The following is a 19412-nucleotide window of genomic DNA, read 5'->3' on the forward strand; positions in this document are numbered from 1 at the left end:
CTTTCCTTGAACTTGACATATCAGTGTTTAAGGTTAAAAAAAATGCTTATGAACTTTTATACATAAAATATTAATATTATTCAATAGTTTCTTTAAGACTATAAAAATAAACTCATTATAAGCTCCTTTTTTCCAAACTATGCAGATTATGATATTCTTTTCTATCACATTATTGTGTCAGCATTCCAGTTTTTGAAATAGTCAGTGGAAAAAATTGTTCAATATAGGAATGTGATGACAAGCTATATAACATAAGAACATATGTAACAACAGAAGATCTCTATTCCTATTTCATGACAAAACAGTTACTGGACTGACATATTTGGATTTGAACATCCAGAATAACTTCCTGCTTTGGAAAGTAGTGGTGTTATGGGCATGTTTTTTTTAGTAAGTTGGAATTTCCATTCTCATTTTGCATTTTGTGATTGTAAGGCAGTGAGCTGGTCATTCAGGGTCATCATTCTAAGTACTGTGCTCTTCGCACCTGATGTCAGTGGGATTTAGATGTATTATAATATCAAGTCTGTGACTTACACTGTCATTGAGCTATAGTTACTGATTTCATGGATCATATAATGGAAACAGTTAATGTAATTTCATTACTTGTGTATATTAATACTATTAATGAATGGTGAAGATGACACACTGTTTCTCACAGTGCAGTAAGACTTATTGGTGGTCTCTTTCTGGGTGGTTGTGGTGCTCCAAGATAATCTGTATTCCTCTACTTTCCAAAGTCATTAAGTACAAGGGATATTCCCATCTCAGAAACTTTAAATTCCTGATATGAACACATTTATATGATATAAATATTTTACTTCACAAAGGGCTGTTGCATAACTTTATCAAAAATGTGCAATTTTGGTGCCATCACACTATCTACAAAAGGGTAAACATTGTTAAAATATTATATTTATACATTCCGCTCTGTCACAAATTTATCTGTTATGCTTTTTTTGTGACTTACCAATTTACATATTCAAGATCATTTTAATGTACATAACTTTCTCAAGTCACCCCTCTCCCCCATTTATCTGCTGTGGATGTAATTGACTTTTTTTTTATTCCTTTGTTATCACATGTCCTACCGATATATATTTGTGTTCATTAACAGCATGTTCTTTCTGCTTGCTTCACATTACTCCAAGGAAAGCTTAATGTTTATTTTTTGTGTGTGTTTACTGTTAAAGTTGTTTGACATGTTTGTTAAAAACTACTTTCATATCTGTTTATTTTTATGTTTTGTTTTCTTGAAAAAGTACATGTAGGTGTTTGATTCTCACATGTGATTTGTTACTGTAAGATTTTTTCGGTGTGGCAGAGCAACTCATAGAATGGTTCTAGTTTTTCAAGTACAAACTTTTAATGCATAGCTCTGTCATCCTATGACCAATTTGAAATCTAATTTCAGTTTTGAACTCAGAAAATCAAACATTTTAAGGTGATGCCTTTGGCGATGCCCAAGTTCTCATAGATTAATTTACTGTACCCTGCCTAAAAGAATTTCAAATGCTGCAGTGATTGAGAATTCCTTGTTTATGACATTATTTACACAAATATTCATAATTTGAAGTTTACTATAGCACTTATTTTTTGATAATTGATATCATTGATTACTAAATCTCAGCAAGCCTTAGTGAAGTAAAACCCTCTTAAATTTTAGTTTTATGAAAATTAATTTTATTTCTTCAACTATTATTCAGGTATATAAGATATAAATATTTCACAGTATTCAGCTTTATTATATAAGTTATAAAACATTCTAAACGGAAGTCTTAATTTACTTTTTTATTGTTTATCTTTTTTTTATGGAATAAGAAAAAAATGTACAATATTGATGTAGTAAACAATGTCGGTATTGAATTCTGTTAAGGTTAAAATTAAAATACAGAACTTAATGCTTAAGAGAAAAACTTGTTTTCAGACAGAGACATTACAAGATAATAACATAGAAAGCAGTTGTATCCAGATAAACATGCAAACTTGCCAAAACATATTTAAGCAAAAAAAAAAAAAAGAGGAGAATTAAAATTACTTTATTCAGAAGATAAAGACCAGGGTTCTTCAAAAACTAATATTTTTTCTACCCTACCTATTTCTCCAGATAGCTCTCTTAATTTTTTAAAGTTTTTTACTAGTTTGTTTTTCCTATTTTAAATAATTGTGGACATACAATTTCTAGTTTCTTTTTCTTGTACTTTCTTCACTGACTAGTATCTTTTTTTCAATTCCTTGAACAAAAAAAAACTAATTATCTTTAATATTTTTAATGAAGCCCAAAGTTTTATATCGATATAGATAAAACAATGTTCCTTGAAGCAAAACAGTGTTGGGTTTTTCATTATTACAGAAATGCATTGAGAATACATGCTAAATAGTACTTGAATTTTCTCCTAACCTCGTTTCATGGCTGCATATTATTGTGTATTCATAGTGTACTCTCTATTTTCATATTATTGTCTCAATCAATCCACAAATGTAAAGGACTTTTACTCATTAGACCTGTTTACAAGTTCATGTCACTCAAGAAATTGTTTTCAAACTTTTGCATCTCAAATTTAACTCTAATTATGAAAAAAACAAAAAGCTTAACTTGAAGTAGAATATCATATTAAAGTATATGTATTGTAGGTTATATCTGTGAATGTTTTAATATGTTGCTGGTTGAACCTGGGAAGTTTCGATTTTTTTTTCTTCCCCAATCAACAGAGTGCAAACAGAATGGGCCACTTGGAGCTGACTTTAAGTGACTTGACTGATGAGCACGATGCCCTTATACATACTCATCAGCTCTACAAAAGCAAGGTAGAATTCTTAAGTAAAGAAACAAAACATTAGAAACAAAAGATGTCAAGCCTTTAAATGTGTTGCTTCCTGGCTGCCGAACATTTGCACAACATTTTTCATTCATTTTTATTTTTTTATTTTTATTTTTGCATTTTGCAATTTTGCATTAGGCTTTTATTTATTGTTGCATGTGCATTATTGCAGTGTTTTTAAGTTCATATTTAGTGTGCAAAGATAAAAATTTCAACATATTTTACTACATGCTGACTATTGATATTGTATATGAAAATGCAAAATGTTTTATGTAGTTATGCTACAGCATACTTATTGTGACTGTTTAAATCTCAGTTGAGTACTTCAATCAATTTACATAAAAATAAAATGTATATTTTAACCACCAGAGGCTTTGGAGGGTCAATAATATACTTATGTAAGCTAATATAAAAATCTAATTTGCATGTTTTCTAGCTTCAGTTTTGATAATATTTTTATGAAAAGTATAAATTACTTTAATAATTCTGATTTCTCAGAACTAAAATAGTAAGCAATAGAACAGTGAATTGATTGGTAAACTTCTTGTACTGAGTACGTCATCACCATCTTTAAAGAATCTAGGTCAGTTACATGTAGTTGTAAAAAAAAGAATAGTTCTGTTATTTCTTCAATCACTAGTATAAATATTTATTAGCTGTTTTAAGTCTTATAAACCTTCAATATTTAGAAAGTATATATATTTTTTCCCTGTAAATCTTTCTCATTTTGTAAAAAAACTATTATAGCTGTATGGATGAATACCTTTGTACCCATTCACTGTTTGCTGTAGGTTGTTAAGCCTTTTTAAATTTTGCACATGGAGAATATGAAATATTTTTTCTGTTTTACATATACATTTGAAATAAGTAAAAAGTCATAAATAACTATATTGATACTATAGACTTTTACTATGATATACCACACCTAGTAACTAAGCTATATTTTTTCTAAAAATATCATATATTGAAATGAGTGTATATAAGGGAACCATTTCCAAAACTGTATAGAGGTGAGTGGGGCTATTGTATATGATTCAATACATAAGCTATATCTCAACAAAAGGAAAAGATGTGAGGTTTTTATGTTCTAGCTTTTCAATATCGGTAATGTGAGTTTATAATTCACATGGTACTTTTGACTTTGTATTTTGACATCACAAACATATAATTTCAACCAATGCTCCATTCAACATACCACATGAAACACAAAAATCAACATTTAGGTATGTTCTTTTAATATTTACTTTTAAGTTAAGAAATTAACTAATAGATAATACTAAAATTTGATTTATAATCTATGTTTGATACTAAACTTACATAAATTCACAAGAAAGTAGATCAGTTCACTTTTGAATGCAAGTCAGCAAATGCTACGACATGATATTTGACCAAGGACCCATCATGATAGGGTTAACAGTGAAATTTACCAATATGTATAGTGCAAAACACCTTATGAATTGTTACATTTGCACCAACCATTGATTCTTAAATTATCAATTTGTTTATATAATGCTCAGAATTAAACATTAAATAGTTTTGTTTTTATCTTTACAAAAACATTGGACACCTTATGCAGTAGAGCATCATGTGATTTACATTAATATTAGTGAAAACATACCATTACTAGCTGTTTATGTGCTACCCTGATAATGTTGGTTATATAATGTATGGAACTTTTACATAACCTTTAAATTTAAACTTGTTTTATTTGTTTCAACTTTGTACTGTCAGATGATGCATTCCCTTCACAGAAGTTAAAGATCATTATCCTCTGCTGTTTCCTTTCTTCTGTCACTGCTACAGTCCAATATAAATCCATTATTTGACATTACCCATTCACACTCTTCTCTGTCTGCCCCTATCTTTTGCAATTTTACTTTAATAGTGGAGATGTCTTTCTTTAAATTTTTGTGTCCAATGATTTTTACACTGTACCTTAACATATGATGTATCCACTGTACTTTTTTTTTATAGATGTAAAATAACTTCTCTTTAGTCCCTGCTTTTTCCATTACTGCATCATATTTAGTTTCCCTGCCCAGTTGAATTGCATCACTTTTCTTCTGCACCACATTTTTTAAAGCCTGTAGTGTTTTTTAGATATATTATCTATTATCACTATTTCCGACCCCTTAAAGAAAGCAGACCACATGTAACACTTCATTATTCTTAGTAGGACTTCTTTGGCAGTGTTATATTGATACTGTTTGAATACTAATAAAAATGATCTTTCTATCTCACTTCTTGTCTGTGAGACCTTCCATCTTCTGAATAGATGTCTTTAATAAGGAAACTGATTTACCTGTTCCAAGATGTTTTTTATTCATTTTATTTCATGCTCTTGAGATTTCTTTCCTCTGTTATCTTCTTCATATTTAACTGTATCACAAAAGTTTCATTTACTACTTTTATCTAATCCACCAATACCTGTGCACTTTTAGTACCATTTTTTTATAATGTTTTATCATCTGTATACCATTGTATACCATATTGTAAGCCATATTTTCTACTTATTATTTTGAAGGTGGATTTGGAATAATAGCCAAAGAAACCTAGTGACAACACACTTTTTTCTCTTACTTCTGTTTTGTTAATCCCCCATTTATCCTCACTGCAGGCTCAAGTCCCCAGTAAATGTTGAACACTAAGGTGATATTTCCATTCATAATATTTTCTAGTCATTATATCAATTCTTGATACTTTACAATATCAAGCTCCTATTGGTACTCAGTGAAATATATTTAAATATCTGAATAATTTGATACAACATTCATAGATATTTTTTAAATCACTTACTCATTCTTATCTATCATTTTCATTTCTGAACCCATAATGATATTCTCCTATATTATTATTTATTTTTTTACTGGTTCTTTCACTGAAGCCTTCCAATACATACAGTTTGTTTTTTGTTTAAGCTTGATGTGTGGATGTTAACAACAGAAGCTACTGATATAAGTAGTCTGATCTCTCTGTCTGAAATTAATGTGTGTACATTATGTATTCACTATATGTAGTACCAACATATATGACTGAAGTTTATACTATGGATTTATTTTTTTTAACTTAGGTTACCTTTGACTTGATGATTAGTATACACCTACTATCAATTAACTTTTTGCATGGAATCTTCATTAATAATTATAATTTAAAAACTTTGATGTATTTCAGTTGTACTAAGTAAACATTCTTGTAAACAAAGAAAGAGGGAATCTATCATTATGTTAGACCTACAAGCACAAGACATAGACATTAAGAAGTTGCCATGATTTGTTAATCCTCTTGCACTTGCAGGCATTAAGAAATTTTACTGCTCTTATAAATGTTAGCATAATTATTGTGGTTTGATATACTTTTAAATTGTAACATTTTGATGATTCTTTGTTAAAAATGTGTGTGACATAAAACTAATAATGATTGATCCTAAGTTTTGGTTCCTTTTTTTTTTCATGTTTTAGCTGTGTCAGTTGCTGTACTGCACTAAAACATACATGAATATGTTGTATCTACATGAGTGCTTTAGTATTTTAGCTTATCACCAGTTAGTATTAAAATAAATTACTAGTTGTACAGAACTAATATAATCTTTTGAAAAAGCATGCATTCATTTGTGTTGCATATTATGTTTTTGTATTTTGCTTTTTTTTGTTTGACTGTTTTTTTACATATACTTAGTCTTTTTCTTTTTTTAATACTAGTTGAAAATCTTTACTTATTTATCAATATAAAAATTATTGATAATTGAACATGTTTTATGCTATTTTTCAGTTGTGCATTAGGCTATGCAATAGTCCTATTAGTAGTAGTAATGTATCAATTTCTTAAGTTGTACCTGTGGTTGGGATTCATTATAAATAATCCTACAGTAAAATAATGTTGTACATAGGATATTTATAAATAGTTTGTTTTTAAAAGTAATTATTTAATAATTTAGCAACTTTTTACATTTTGAAAAATTAATATTGAAATAAAAAAATTCAATAGTATTCATTTGCCTGTTTTAATCACAAAGAGTATTTTTTGTGAAAAGCTAATTTGTTTTGAACAAATCAGTTAATTAGCTTCATTCACTTACTTATTTTGAAAGTGACAAAGAAAGAATACTTTCTGTAAAAACGAACTTGTTAGTGTATATATGTTCTGCAAGGAATATTATTTATCAAGATATAATACATTTTATGAGTCGTTGTTGTGAAAATGTAAACCTTAATGTTTTCTCCCTTAATAAATTATTTAGTTGAAATGACCATTAGTAATATTTATGTAAAGTTTTACTGAGCCTTTTGGGTCAGAATATTGATGAATTTTTTTATTGAACATTTTTATGATGAACATATTATGCAATAATGAAAAGCTTAAAAAATATTAAGATTTTGTTACATTTAGAACTTTAATACATTTGTTCAAGATTAAAACACCAAAAACAAAGCCAAAAATTGTGTTTCTTAAATTAAAAGGAATATGTAACTATATGTAAACTTATCCATTATGCTGAAAAACATTCAGTAGTTCATTACACAGCACATTAGTTTTAATGGAAACATTTTTCACTAGTGACTGATGTTTATGAATGAATATATAATAATTATGTTTTTTCAAAATTATCAAAAAATTTCATTTACAGTAAATTGATATATATGTATATGAATAATATATAACTGGCACATCAGTGTATTTGTAATTAAATGACTGCATCTCTTAATGAAATGTACATTTGTTCTTTCAGTCAAACGATATTATGCCATTTTTTACTACTATCTAAAATAAACAACGTAAGGAATATTTAGTGAACATAAATATGTAGGAAAAGTATAATATATCAATATTTTTCTGGAATTTTTCACCTGATTACAAATTCTCATTCTTCTTTTCTCCTTATTTGTGTAATTTACAAGGACAAAATGCTCATTTACAAGTATTTGATTAGTAAATACATTCATCATATTGACTTAACTTAGTTTTAAAATTAACTTAATGGATTTATAAGTCACATGTTTGTGAAAAATGTGTTTATGATAGTGTAAGTGAACTCTTGTGATTGTCTAAACAGCAAGTGTTTGATTAGTGTGTACCTGTAAACTGTTAAGATGAGCTTTGTGATTTTTTTTATAAGACAACTGGGTCTGATTTGTCTGTACTTCATGTGGTGACACTAGCATATTTAAAATTGCAAATGTTTAACAAGCCTAAGCTTTTTTTTGGTCATTATCATGAATTGTCTTTTTTTTTTTTTTTGGTAAATAGACAAGCAGTATTCTGGAAGAAAAAGACAGTTATATTGTTCATCTAGAAGAGAGAATAACTCTTTTGGAGAAAAGACTTGAAGATTCATCTCTTCCTAATGATGAGAAAACGCAATCTCTTCTAACAGAGGTAAAAAAGATAAAAAACAACACAAAACTGTATTTTAAAATATTACACAGATTTTATCATTTTGGGTTTTTAGAAATCATGAGATACATTTTTATGTTAAACAATAAAATTTGATTTTTATCAGGAAAAGCAAAGTTTTTTTTGCATGCTAACTTACACTAGTACTAATTTAGATAGTTAAATGTTTAAATTGCTTGGAAAATGACTTCAGAATGTAATAACAAAAAGTGAGTGGACTGTAATAGGGGTTATATTTAGACCTTCTGAAGGTTTCGAATACTTTACCAAATGAAAGCTTGAAACTTGACTAATACCAGTTTGAATATTTAACCATTTACATTACCATAAATACTGGTTTATTATTATTTGAAAATCATTCATTTCATGTGTAATTGATTTATTCATATAAATGAAATAAAATATTCACATTTAATTGAAATATATGTTATGTTTTAACTTTAAAAGAAGTATATTGTTTACTTACACGTTGATGTTAGGTGGAATACTTGTAAGCTTCCATTGTAAGAGTACCCTATTGTGTTAATTTAAAAGAACTGCAGCTGGTTTAAGCAATACAGATATATAATTAACACTTACCATTCCAACATAATAAATAAACAGCAGAACAGGACAGAGTAACATAAGCAATTTTATGAAAAAAACAAGCATGGAGATAATGTTATTAGTCACATGTTCATGGCAACGTGCCAATTTATTTAACATCTACCTTGAAGGGCATAATTACCATGTTATTCCTTTTTCAACCTTTATTATTAAAATTTGTAGAATCTTCATGTTTTTTACTTATTCTGCCATAATACTTCTTTTGTGACTTGTACATGTATTCATTGCATAAACATATTCCTTATAGAAAGAAAAAGTTGGTTAAAAGTAAAAACAAATCTAGGTCTGCTCCCAAAGGACATAAGAAAACATTAAAAGCATCACAAATTTAAGAAAGTTAAATTGACTGTTATGATAGAAGATGTGAAAGATAGGAACGTTGCTGAAGCAGGAAATTAAGATATTTAAAAGAATGTATGGAGAAGGTTGGCTCAAAATGAAAAAATTAACAGTAAAGATTTTTTTTAAATACATTAATGGGAAACAAAATGTTAGGATAGGGTAGAACCCCTGGACTTCAAAAATATTTATATTAGCACCTTGTAAATTTAGATTTAATACATTTAAGAAGGCAAAAATGTCACACAAATAGGTCACTTTAATTAACCAATGTAAATTAAGATACCTGTCTCTAAATTTAAATATTGCATCCTTTGCTGATTGGAGATGTTGCTCTAAAAACAAGATATCTTCATTCTTCATTTCAATGAGTCTTTTTAAGACATTTCATTTTGATAATTACTGAACTTTACAGTGTAAGAGGAGGTGCTTGTGTTCACTTCCTGATTTTTTGCTCAAAGCAGTACAGATTCTGGAATTCAACAATCTAATTTTTATATAGTTTATGAATTTTATACATTCTTACATAGTTAAATTCAAAAGTATAAGAGCATTTTCTTCACAGTTGATGCCTCTCTGAATGTTGCAATGTACCCCTTCACAATCTACTGCCATTGCTTGGATTTTCTTGAAAACTCTTGTATCGGTACTTAATTCAACACATTTTGTTCCATTGAATACCATTATTAATTACAAAATTATTTATTAAATTAAACATTTTGTTAGCTGTTGCTTTTATTGGAAGTGGTTTACAAAACAAATCTTTATGGATTGCATCCTTCTAATCATATCTTACAAAGCACGTTAAAATGGCATTATCTGCTATGTCTGTGCTTTCATACACTTGTAATGAAAGAACTGACTACAGCAAACTCAACGTATAAAAGATTCTTCAATATGTTTTGTCATGTACATAATTCTATGCTCCACTGTATTATTATATAGGGACAGTAAATTTAAATGATTTTCTTGTTTTTTAATAAATACAAGATTTAATTATTTTTACTGCAGAAAGTATTAATGTTTCACCAGTAGTATGCGAATAACCGGTCTCGGCTATTAGCTTTGAAATTTCATATGAGACCATAATCAAGTCTTCATTGGAAGATCTCATGGAAAAAGTGTGTGAAATTTTTTGTTTGAAAAAAAAAACTTTCATTTTTCATACTTATAAAAAAAAAATATATATTGGCTTGCTTGAGTATTCTGGATATCTGGTATCCAAGTGACATTTCAGTTTCCTTGATTTTATGCAGTTATTTGATAATGTTGAACAAAGAAGAACACATAGTGGCAAGTCATTATTGCTACCACTGCTTGTAAAACCATACTTCAAATATTCATCACAATACTGTCGAGTCCAGTAGGTCTTTGTTTTCTTTTCATTGCTATTATGCTACATATCACTTAAACATTTTTAATTAAGCATATTATTTTCACTAGAACTAGGCTGCATTTGCACATCACGTGAGTTTTTATTGTGTGATGCATGTTTCTTCAACCATATATCAATATTGGAGAGGGTTTTTCCCCAAAATAAACAACGTAAAAAATTTATAGTTAGTACTGGTCACCAGTAACTTGTTTGCTGCCACCTGGTGCTGTCAATCATAAGACTCAGGTCTTGCATGTCTGTCAATTTCCATTAACAGAGTAAGCACATTTAACACATTTTGAAAAATTTCTAAATCTTTGGTGTTGAAGAATTGGTTAAATCCCTTATTTGATCTCATCTGCAGACAGTGGAAGATTGGCTTGGACTTAGCAGAGTACATGTCTAGCTAATGTGGTTACAGTTTACGGCATTTCCCAATAATCTCAAGGTTATCAATACCATAAAACTTAATCTTAGATTCTCTAAATTGTACTGAATGAACACTTCAATTTCTAAGGGACTGAAGGTATAAAGGCAATCATCAACTTGTGTTATCAACACCATAAAACTTAATCTTAGATTCTCTAAATTGTACTGAATGAACACTTCAATTTCTAAGGGACTGAAGGTATAAAGGCAATCATCAACTTGTAGATTCTATAGTTTCGTAGCCTTAAGTACAAACTTTCACTTTTCTTTTCTGCTATTGTAGGTGAGTTGAAATACTGAGAAATCCAAATTAGATGAAATGAAAATTTAAATTGTAATGTATTTGAAAATATTAAATTTTCAGAATGTATTTATATTAACTGGTGTAATTACATTTTTCTTTAATATACAACAAAAGCTTGGAGAAACTTTTAAAATGGCAGTTGGTATTGAAAGGGTTAAAATTAATTTAATTTTTTTTTTAGTTTTCTGCAGACCAGCACTTTTTTCATGGGGCAGTATCAGGTTGCAGACAACACTTTGGGAAACACTGGTCTAGCATTTTCAGTTTTGCTAAGATATAAGCCATAAAGTCAAAACCCACATCCAGTTTTTCAGAAGATGTTAATGACTATCTTTTACATTTTCTATTAGATTATTCATGATCTATATAAAGAGATGATTCTATTTTACTGAATTCCTTATAGCACTAACTCATTGTGTCAACAGTTTTTGAATTATTCAAATACAGTTTCATTGTTGTGATTACTGGGATCACCTTGGCCAGCTAACAGAATTGTTATAACTCTATAACCAAGTTAAAAAGTCAGTTAAAGAATAATAGTGTTAAGACATGATCTTTGTTCTGCATGAGAATAGTTTGCATTATAAATTGGGTATTTGTTTTTTTAAAAATAATTTCTCTTACTAAGAACAACCTTACCATAATATGGGGTTAAGTTTTGATGAAACATTGAGATTGTCAAGGGCATGAGTCTAACTTGAGGACTACATTTCTTGTTTTCAATGTATTTTTTATTGATAGTTGTAAAAGAACTAAAATGTAAAATTTTAAAAGTTTAAATTTATTAGGTTAGATAAGAAAACTTAAAGGAATCCACAAGGTATGCACAGAAACTTCTGGTGCATTATATAATCCAGTACTTTGTTTACCAATACTCTTGCTGAGTAATTTATTGCTTTGTTATGCTAGTTTAAACAGCAATCAATTAAATGAAAGCATTTGTATAAAATGTTAAGAGGCCTAAAACTGTTAGGATAAATAATTGTAACTTTCTTGTCATAGTCTGTCGTTCTTGAAAAAACAATATATTTTAGATTCCATTTCATATTTGTTTAACTTTCACAGTTTGTTTAAGTGGAGAAAATAAGAGATAAAGTATAATTTTTAAAAAAGAAATTTTTGATATTCATTTAAGGAGTTTGCTAGAGGTTATGCAATGAAATATTAGTCATTAAGAGTAAAATAAAAAATATTTTTACCATGAAAATTCCTTTCAACTCATACTAGTTAGGATTTAAGTCAAACTAGCCTCATACATTCACAGACAACTAGTAAAAATAAATTGTTAGAATATTTGATTTTTTTGTCTACATATTTTCACATTTAGTAAAAGCTTACAAATTTTTGTAAAGATACATATAGCAACTTTGAAATTACAGTAAAATTCATTTTCCATTGGACTGACCCATGTATGTAGGGTTAATAATGTCCTTGGGACAAATGTTTGAGTGATTACCAGTGACTGAATAATAACAATTAAATATCACAAGTCCAGTTTCAGATTGAAAGAGGGCTGGGCTTGACCTGAGGGTTAGGGCATTCAACTTTTAATCTGAGATGTAAGTTTGAATCCTTATCACTGAACGTGTTGCTGTCTGGGCTGGTCACTGAGGTGTAAAACTTCGTCTTATGGAAACACTGGCCAACACCAAATTAGTTGGAATTAAGATCATCAAGAAGAAAGAGAATAATAATTTAAAATTTAAAAAAACTTACTTCAGTCCTGCATTTCATTTGAATTATTTTCAGATTACCAGTGTAGGTTTCATGTTTCTGTAAGTTACTAATTAATTTATCAGAATCATGACTTTCATTCTCTTTAGTTTGATGCAAAAGCTTGCCAAAATTTAACTTTTTGTCTGTGTAACATAGATTTCCTTTTGTACTCTAATTTTAGGAGTAGACAAAAACTAGGTTAATTGTTCTATTTGCGTTCTTTTTTCAAGCCACTTTTGAGACTTTGGAAAGAAAGATAAATAAATTTCTTGGAATTCATGATAGATGCTATGCCTACACTGTTCATTTGCAATTTTTCAACTGGTTATACTTGGTTGTGCTAGGTGTTTGTAATCAAAAGAAAGATCACATTTTGAAACACTATTTCTCAACAATTATTTTAAAATTGGTGAAAAGAATTGCATAGAGAACTTGTCAAATGCTCTTAGCATTGTTGCTGCTTGGATCTATGCTAGCATTATAGCATTAGTTCTTATCTATAAATATATTGTTTTGATACAGAATTACATTTAATTCTGTTTCAGTTTTATATTTTAGTTAATTATGCATTAGTTATGTTTTAAAATGCTGTAAGAGAGGTTTTGTAATTTTTTAAATCATAAGACAAACTGCCTTGATTTCAGGTTTAGTCTAGTAGAGAAATGTCCCAATATTCTAACAATGATTCAAGTATCAAATTATCACTGCCAATGAAATCCTGAGTATGCTTGTTGATGTGTGTCACAATAAGTAATAGTCATAAGGAGAGTAATTGTAAATAAAACATCGATAAACTTTTTGTGAAAAAGTAAAAACTCAAAGTATGAACTAAGAATTTTTTAAGATTACATAACAAAAATTAAATATTTACTTTTTTTCAGGTTTTAATTTTAAACATTTCACTGCACAATATTTTGATCATAATACTTGAAATATTCAATCTCGGTGAAAATAACTGTAATACAAAAATAACAATTCTTTAATTAAATTACTTAATTAAAACAGACTTGTTCTTTGTGTACAAAATACTGGCAACCTTTAACAATATTTAATTGTTGTAGTATTTAATTAACAGTGTGCCATTATTTTAATTTCATTTACAATTCTAGTAATTTAGTATAATTAACTGTAGTTTTCTTGTAAAATTATCATAATTTTCACAAGAAATATAGAAAAGCATATGTGCATGTGGAAGAATTTGGTTTTGATATTCTTCTCTTTTAAACATTTTATTATCTGCAACAAAAAATGAATGAATTTTAAATCTTAATTATGCCTAGACAATACAATTTTTCATTGTTGATTCAGCTTTTTCCTAAGTACAAATGTGTTAAAGGTTGGTAGATGGTAAAATTATTTACAATCTGTGTCAGTTTTAATTACATACAGGAAATAATCAACTTAGATATTGATGATGTATATTTTAATGCCCTCTGTTACAAAGATTCTTTTAAGTTTCAAAGAGAGAGACATTTTGTTAAAGAAAACACTAATACATTAAGACCTTAAAATGAGTTGTAAATGTTCGTGAATATTAGAAGCAAGTGAATTATTACAATTTTAGTAGTATTAATCCTTTGTCTTTTGTATGTTAGTATATATTACTATAAAAGCTATATATCATTGCACAGTTTGATAGATCAAATAGCTTTACACTGCATTTGAAAATCAAGAAAGTAAATAATACATTATTGATTCTACTCAAAATATTATCCCTGCAGATTTCACATATTTCACTAGCTTTTGGCATTCAAGCCATTACTTTCCATAATTTATTGTTTTTGATGTTAATATCACACAGCGGAATCATTTAGAAAAGAAATTAGAAGAATCTCGGCAACACTTGAATGAAGTGAAGTTCACTTGGAGTGAGAAGATAAATAGCTTAGAAACACAAGTAAGTAATAACCTGTGTGATATTTGACAGTTCTCTTTCTTAAGTACATGTAATAATGTACATGAACCTAATAAGTATATTTTCTAAATAGTTTGTGTTCAATTTTGTCTTACTGAGTTTAATAACAGAAAAGCAAATTGAAAACTTAAATTTTAAGTCTAAGTTAAAAAATAAACAGAAAAGCTAAGGCTTATCCCTATTCTTTACATTTCTTGGAGAATTATTTTTAAGATAGTATAAACATTATAGTAGCCTAAGAGAAATGGTTAATATTTGAAACCATTGATAAAAGGTGAACTTCCATAATTACAGAATTGATGAAAACAAAAAATAATTTCACTTTTTACAGCTGTCGTTTTGTTAGTAAAGGCGTCATTAGATTGTACTATCTTCAAAAAATGATTATAAATATGAGAAGCATTCATTACTTTCGATTTCAGAATATGTTTTACACATGAGAATGACAATATGTTGCCTTTTTAATACAATGTAATAAAATTTTCCACACCATTTTTTCTGCTGATGATGTCATCTGGCCTGTTTTTAATGTTTTTGTTTTATTGTTACACAGTTTGTTATACAGTCATGATTGTTTATTGTAAAGTAATAAAATAAACAAATTTTTAAATGCACTGATCCCTTAGACTTCTGTCTAATAAGATGTTTAGAGTGAGCACTTTGTGTGGAAAAGCATAATAGAGTGAGTTACTAAATATTCCATCTTTTTTCAGCAAATAGCTAAATTATTAGATAAATAAAAATAATTGCAGTAATTATATGGCATTGTTGTGGAACACTTTCACTAATGATCATCACAAGTTATAAGATTATTACTGATAAGTATTGTTGTTTCAAGTGTTGATTAATTATAATCATGAGGTTGGTTGATTTGAAAGAACTTGGACTGTGAAACTAAACACGTTTAGTCTTTAAATTTTCTGTGTGTCTCTCCACATAATTTGGCAAACTCCTTAACAAAAGAAAAAAGAAACTAACGTGTATTCTAAATTAAGATCAGGGTGTTAATGAAGCATTTCTGCTAAAGATTCAGTTGCTTATTTTCAAAGCCTAAAGTGAATCTGATAATAAAACTATTTACATAATACTAGAACTTCCTTAATAAATATGAATTTTTTTAAATAAAACATTCTCTATCATTTTCTCTATAGTAACACTAATTATAGGGAAATAATTAGTGTATAATGAAAATATTATGCTGTTCAACATGTATAGTGCATATTTGATGGATTTGGACATTTTGTCAATAAAATTAGAAAAAAAGATGTTTTTTCTCTTCTAATTTTATTGCCAAAAACTGAAATAAAAATATTTTTCAATAAGATAAATAATACCATTTTTGTTCCTTTACATTCCCTGCAGTACTGATAAAAAACAAAAATTCCAGGTTACTTATCTAAACAATTTCAATTGTTAACCTTTTCATATTTATCTGTCTTATACTTTTGTCGTTTTATTCCTGTAATTCTTGTCCACTGGAGCTGTAATCCTCATGTCAAAAGTAATAAATCACACTGGAAGTCATTTAGCTATTTCCCATAGGGATAGTGTATATAGAATGTAATCTATTTGACAGCACACTCAGACTAATGAAATTTTAGAGCTGTATAATTTTGCTAAAGTTTTGTTAGGCTAAGCTGAGAAATGTATATTTATAGCATGTTAGATATATAATAAAACAATAAATAAAAAATTCATAAAAACAATGATTTTCAGTACTCACTGTACTTACACTGTTTGCATTGGAGTATAAATCTGTAACATTCTTTCCCAAGACTCACTGAGTCTCACAAATTTGTATTCTTCTAAAAAATTCATGTAGCTTTTAAATATGCATTTTAGAACATAAAGAAATATATCAGGTACAAGAATATAATGTTCCAAAACTACCATAATGTATCTGGTTTTCTAAGTAAACTATAAATAAATTAAAAACAATTTTCATTACTGTTTAAAGTACCAAATCCAGTGAGTACAAACTAGGTAATTTCGTTTGACTAATTTATTGTGGAGGAAAAATTTAATGCATAATTTTAAGAATTATATCTAGAAGAAGAGAATTTGCTCTTTCTGTTGGTTATAAACATGTTCTTCACTCGTGTAAGGTGGATTAACAATCATTCTCAAAATTCATAAATAGCAAGCAGGGCTCCTGAAATGAGTTTTAAACATTATTGATATCTTAACAAACCAAGAATGCAGAAGATTCAAGTTTTAAAATAGTGCTTATAATTTTGTGTAGTTTGTGTTTATAATTGGTTGGAAACTATTAGTCTATTTCTGAAAATTATGAATTAGAGAAATTGGGGCTCAGATACAACACAAGACACAAAAAGAAAAGTGGGATTTTTTTTTAAATATTCTTTTTTCGAAACTTGTGTAAAAATTTAAATTATAAGCTACATTTTCATGGCAAGTCTATTACCATACGTTGATAATAAAATTTAATTACATTGTAAATTTAACTGTAAAAAGTCATTGCATGGATACTTTGACCCACCTGAAACATAAGATGTAATGAAATAGTTAAAAAGATTTTGACTGAATGCAGTTTGACATTGTTTTGTTTAAAATGTTTTATAAAATTTCTAGCAAGATTTTATAAGGTTATACAAGTCTCGATGCATAAAGGTGATACCCAAGAAGACTTTCACTGTTAATCAAGAACTCATATTCTATGAATTTAAAAGTTTTCACACACACACACAGAAATTTTTTTAGTTTCCAGTTGCTACTGAGCATGGTATTCAAATACAGAAATATGCTTTGCAAATTTATATATTTAACTATTATTATTCTTGTACATTTCTTACTAAACAATTTTATGTGAATAATGTAGTTATACTTCAAAATGTGATTGCTTTGATTCCTGGAAAACTTAACTTCAGCAAATCATTTTTTGTAATGTTTGGATTATTGAAGAAAGAAAAATCTATTCCTTTAATGTATAACAAGTTTGATATTATGTATTAAGACAGAGCACTTGTATTTTGTCAGTCATAGTTTTGTATTTGAGATTGTCAGTAGCAGTTAAACATAATGTTGCAGTGTAACTATATGTTTTTTATATCATTGTAAGATTATTTTTGTTTTTAAAGACAGTATTGGTATGTATATTTTTATGCATCCTACAGTGTAGTTTATAACTGTTTCATTCTATATTTTTGTTTCTGTACAGAAAAAAAGTCAAAAAGTAGACAAATAAATGCAGTTATGGTGTGATATACATTGAACCTCAATAAATAGTAAATAGTCAAACTATTGCCTGCTTTCTTTTACCTTTCAAAATAATTTATCTATTTTTACATTCATAGGTGTAAGAATATTTTGTGGTTTGTGTTAAAATAAGTCAAAACTTTAAATATATTGAAGTATTCTTAACCCACTGAGTTTTTAAGAATAAAAATAACTGTATTGTAGTTTATTCCTTCTGACATTTTTATAGTACTCAGAAGTCTTTCTAGTGTTTCAGTTTTAGTTTTTTCATTAAACTATCATATATTCTGTAATAAGACTTTTTCAGTTCTCCATTATCTTCATTGTTAATGGAATATTTTACCAACTATTATCTAAGTATTGAAATTCACTACCTGCCATTTTACGTCAACTATAAATTGTTATTTAGCATATATGATGATTCATTAGTTACTGAAAAGATGATATCTTTTGTAAAGATAAATCACGTTTTATATTTCTGAAAATTCAATAATGAACAATAATGTACATGAAAATCACAATAACAAATAAAAAGTATATATAAAAAACAGAAGTTTAATACTTTGACTTGTCTTATAGTTTGTATTCTTACCTTCCAGTGTAATTTAACCCTACTTTTTGAAACAACGGTAGTAGTAGGACATAATTTTTATTTATTTCAAATACACAAGAAGAAACATAACGTATGAACATTAAAAAAAACAATGATCTAATAAGTCTTGATATTAAGGAAGTTTCCAGTTTTCTATTTGGATAACCTGACATGCAAAAAAAAAGACCCAGTTACTAGAATTTATGTGTTTTTGTATCTTATTTATTTCCAAAAAGTACAGTTAATATTAAGTTTGCAATTTTGAATCTTTATTTAGCTAATTTTTGACACCTTACTTTCCACGAACTTTTGTTACATTGTAAAAAAGCAAACAGGAATTCTCAATAACTGTTGCACTTTAAAGTTCTAGAATAAATTAATGTGAGAGATTTTTCCCCCTTTTTATTAGCTATACTTCTGTGCACCTGGGGCACTTGTATATCAAATTTAATTTATTCATCATCAGAATCTCTGTCGGCCTATACTCAAAATGAAATTATTTTAAGCAAAATTAGAGTAAACTAACCTAGGAGACTTTGAACGTGGTCAAATACATCAGTCGAAAGTGTAATTAGATCTCAGATTGATCACGATATGATGGAGCTATGAGCTAAAAGTTTGTACTTGGAAAGAAAACACCAACTTGGAGTCACTCTATGAGTTGCTGTACTGCAGCTGAAAACTTGGAGCCAGTCTGTGAGCTGCTA

The 19412-nt window shown here is 28.0% G+C and overlaps 1 protein-coding gene across 12 annotated transcripts in view; it reads left to right on the forward strand.

Moving 5' to 3' along the window:
• Positions 1–19412, forward strand: part of LOC143245011 (golgin subfamily A member 1-like) — a 93204-nt gene that overhangs the window by 38436 nt on the left and 35356 nt on the right. For 10 of the 12 annotated variants that reach the window (XR_013025427.1, XR_013025426.1, XM_076490743.1 and 7 more), the window contains exons 9-11: positions 2713–2808; positions 8067–8195; positions 14784–14879. Coding sequence is in view for 10 of the 12 variants with exons in the window: in XM_076490743.1 (XP_076346858.1) it covers positions 2713–2808; positions 8067–8195; positions 14784–14879 (321 nt within the window). In the remaining 2 variants the exon portion in view is untranslated. The remainder of the gene's footprint in view (positions 1–2712; positions 2809–8066; positions 8196–14783; positions 14880–19412) is intronic. The other 2 variants (XM_076490749.1, XM_076490750.1) reach the window with 1 other exon arrangement.

The sequence above is a fragment of the Tachypleus tridentatus genome, chromosome 2 (assembly GCF_004210375.1).
Source record: "Tachypleus tridentatus isolate NWPU-2018 chromosome 2, ASM421037v1, whole genome shotgun sequence".
Taxonomy (NCBI): Eukaryota; Metazoa; Arthropoda; class Merostomata; order Xiphosura; family Limulidae; genus Tachypleus; species Tachypleus tridentatus.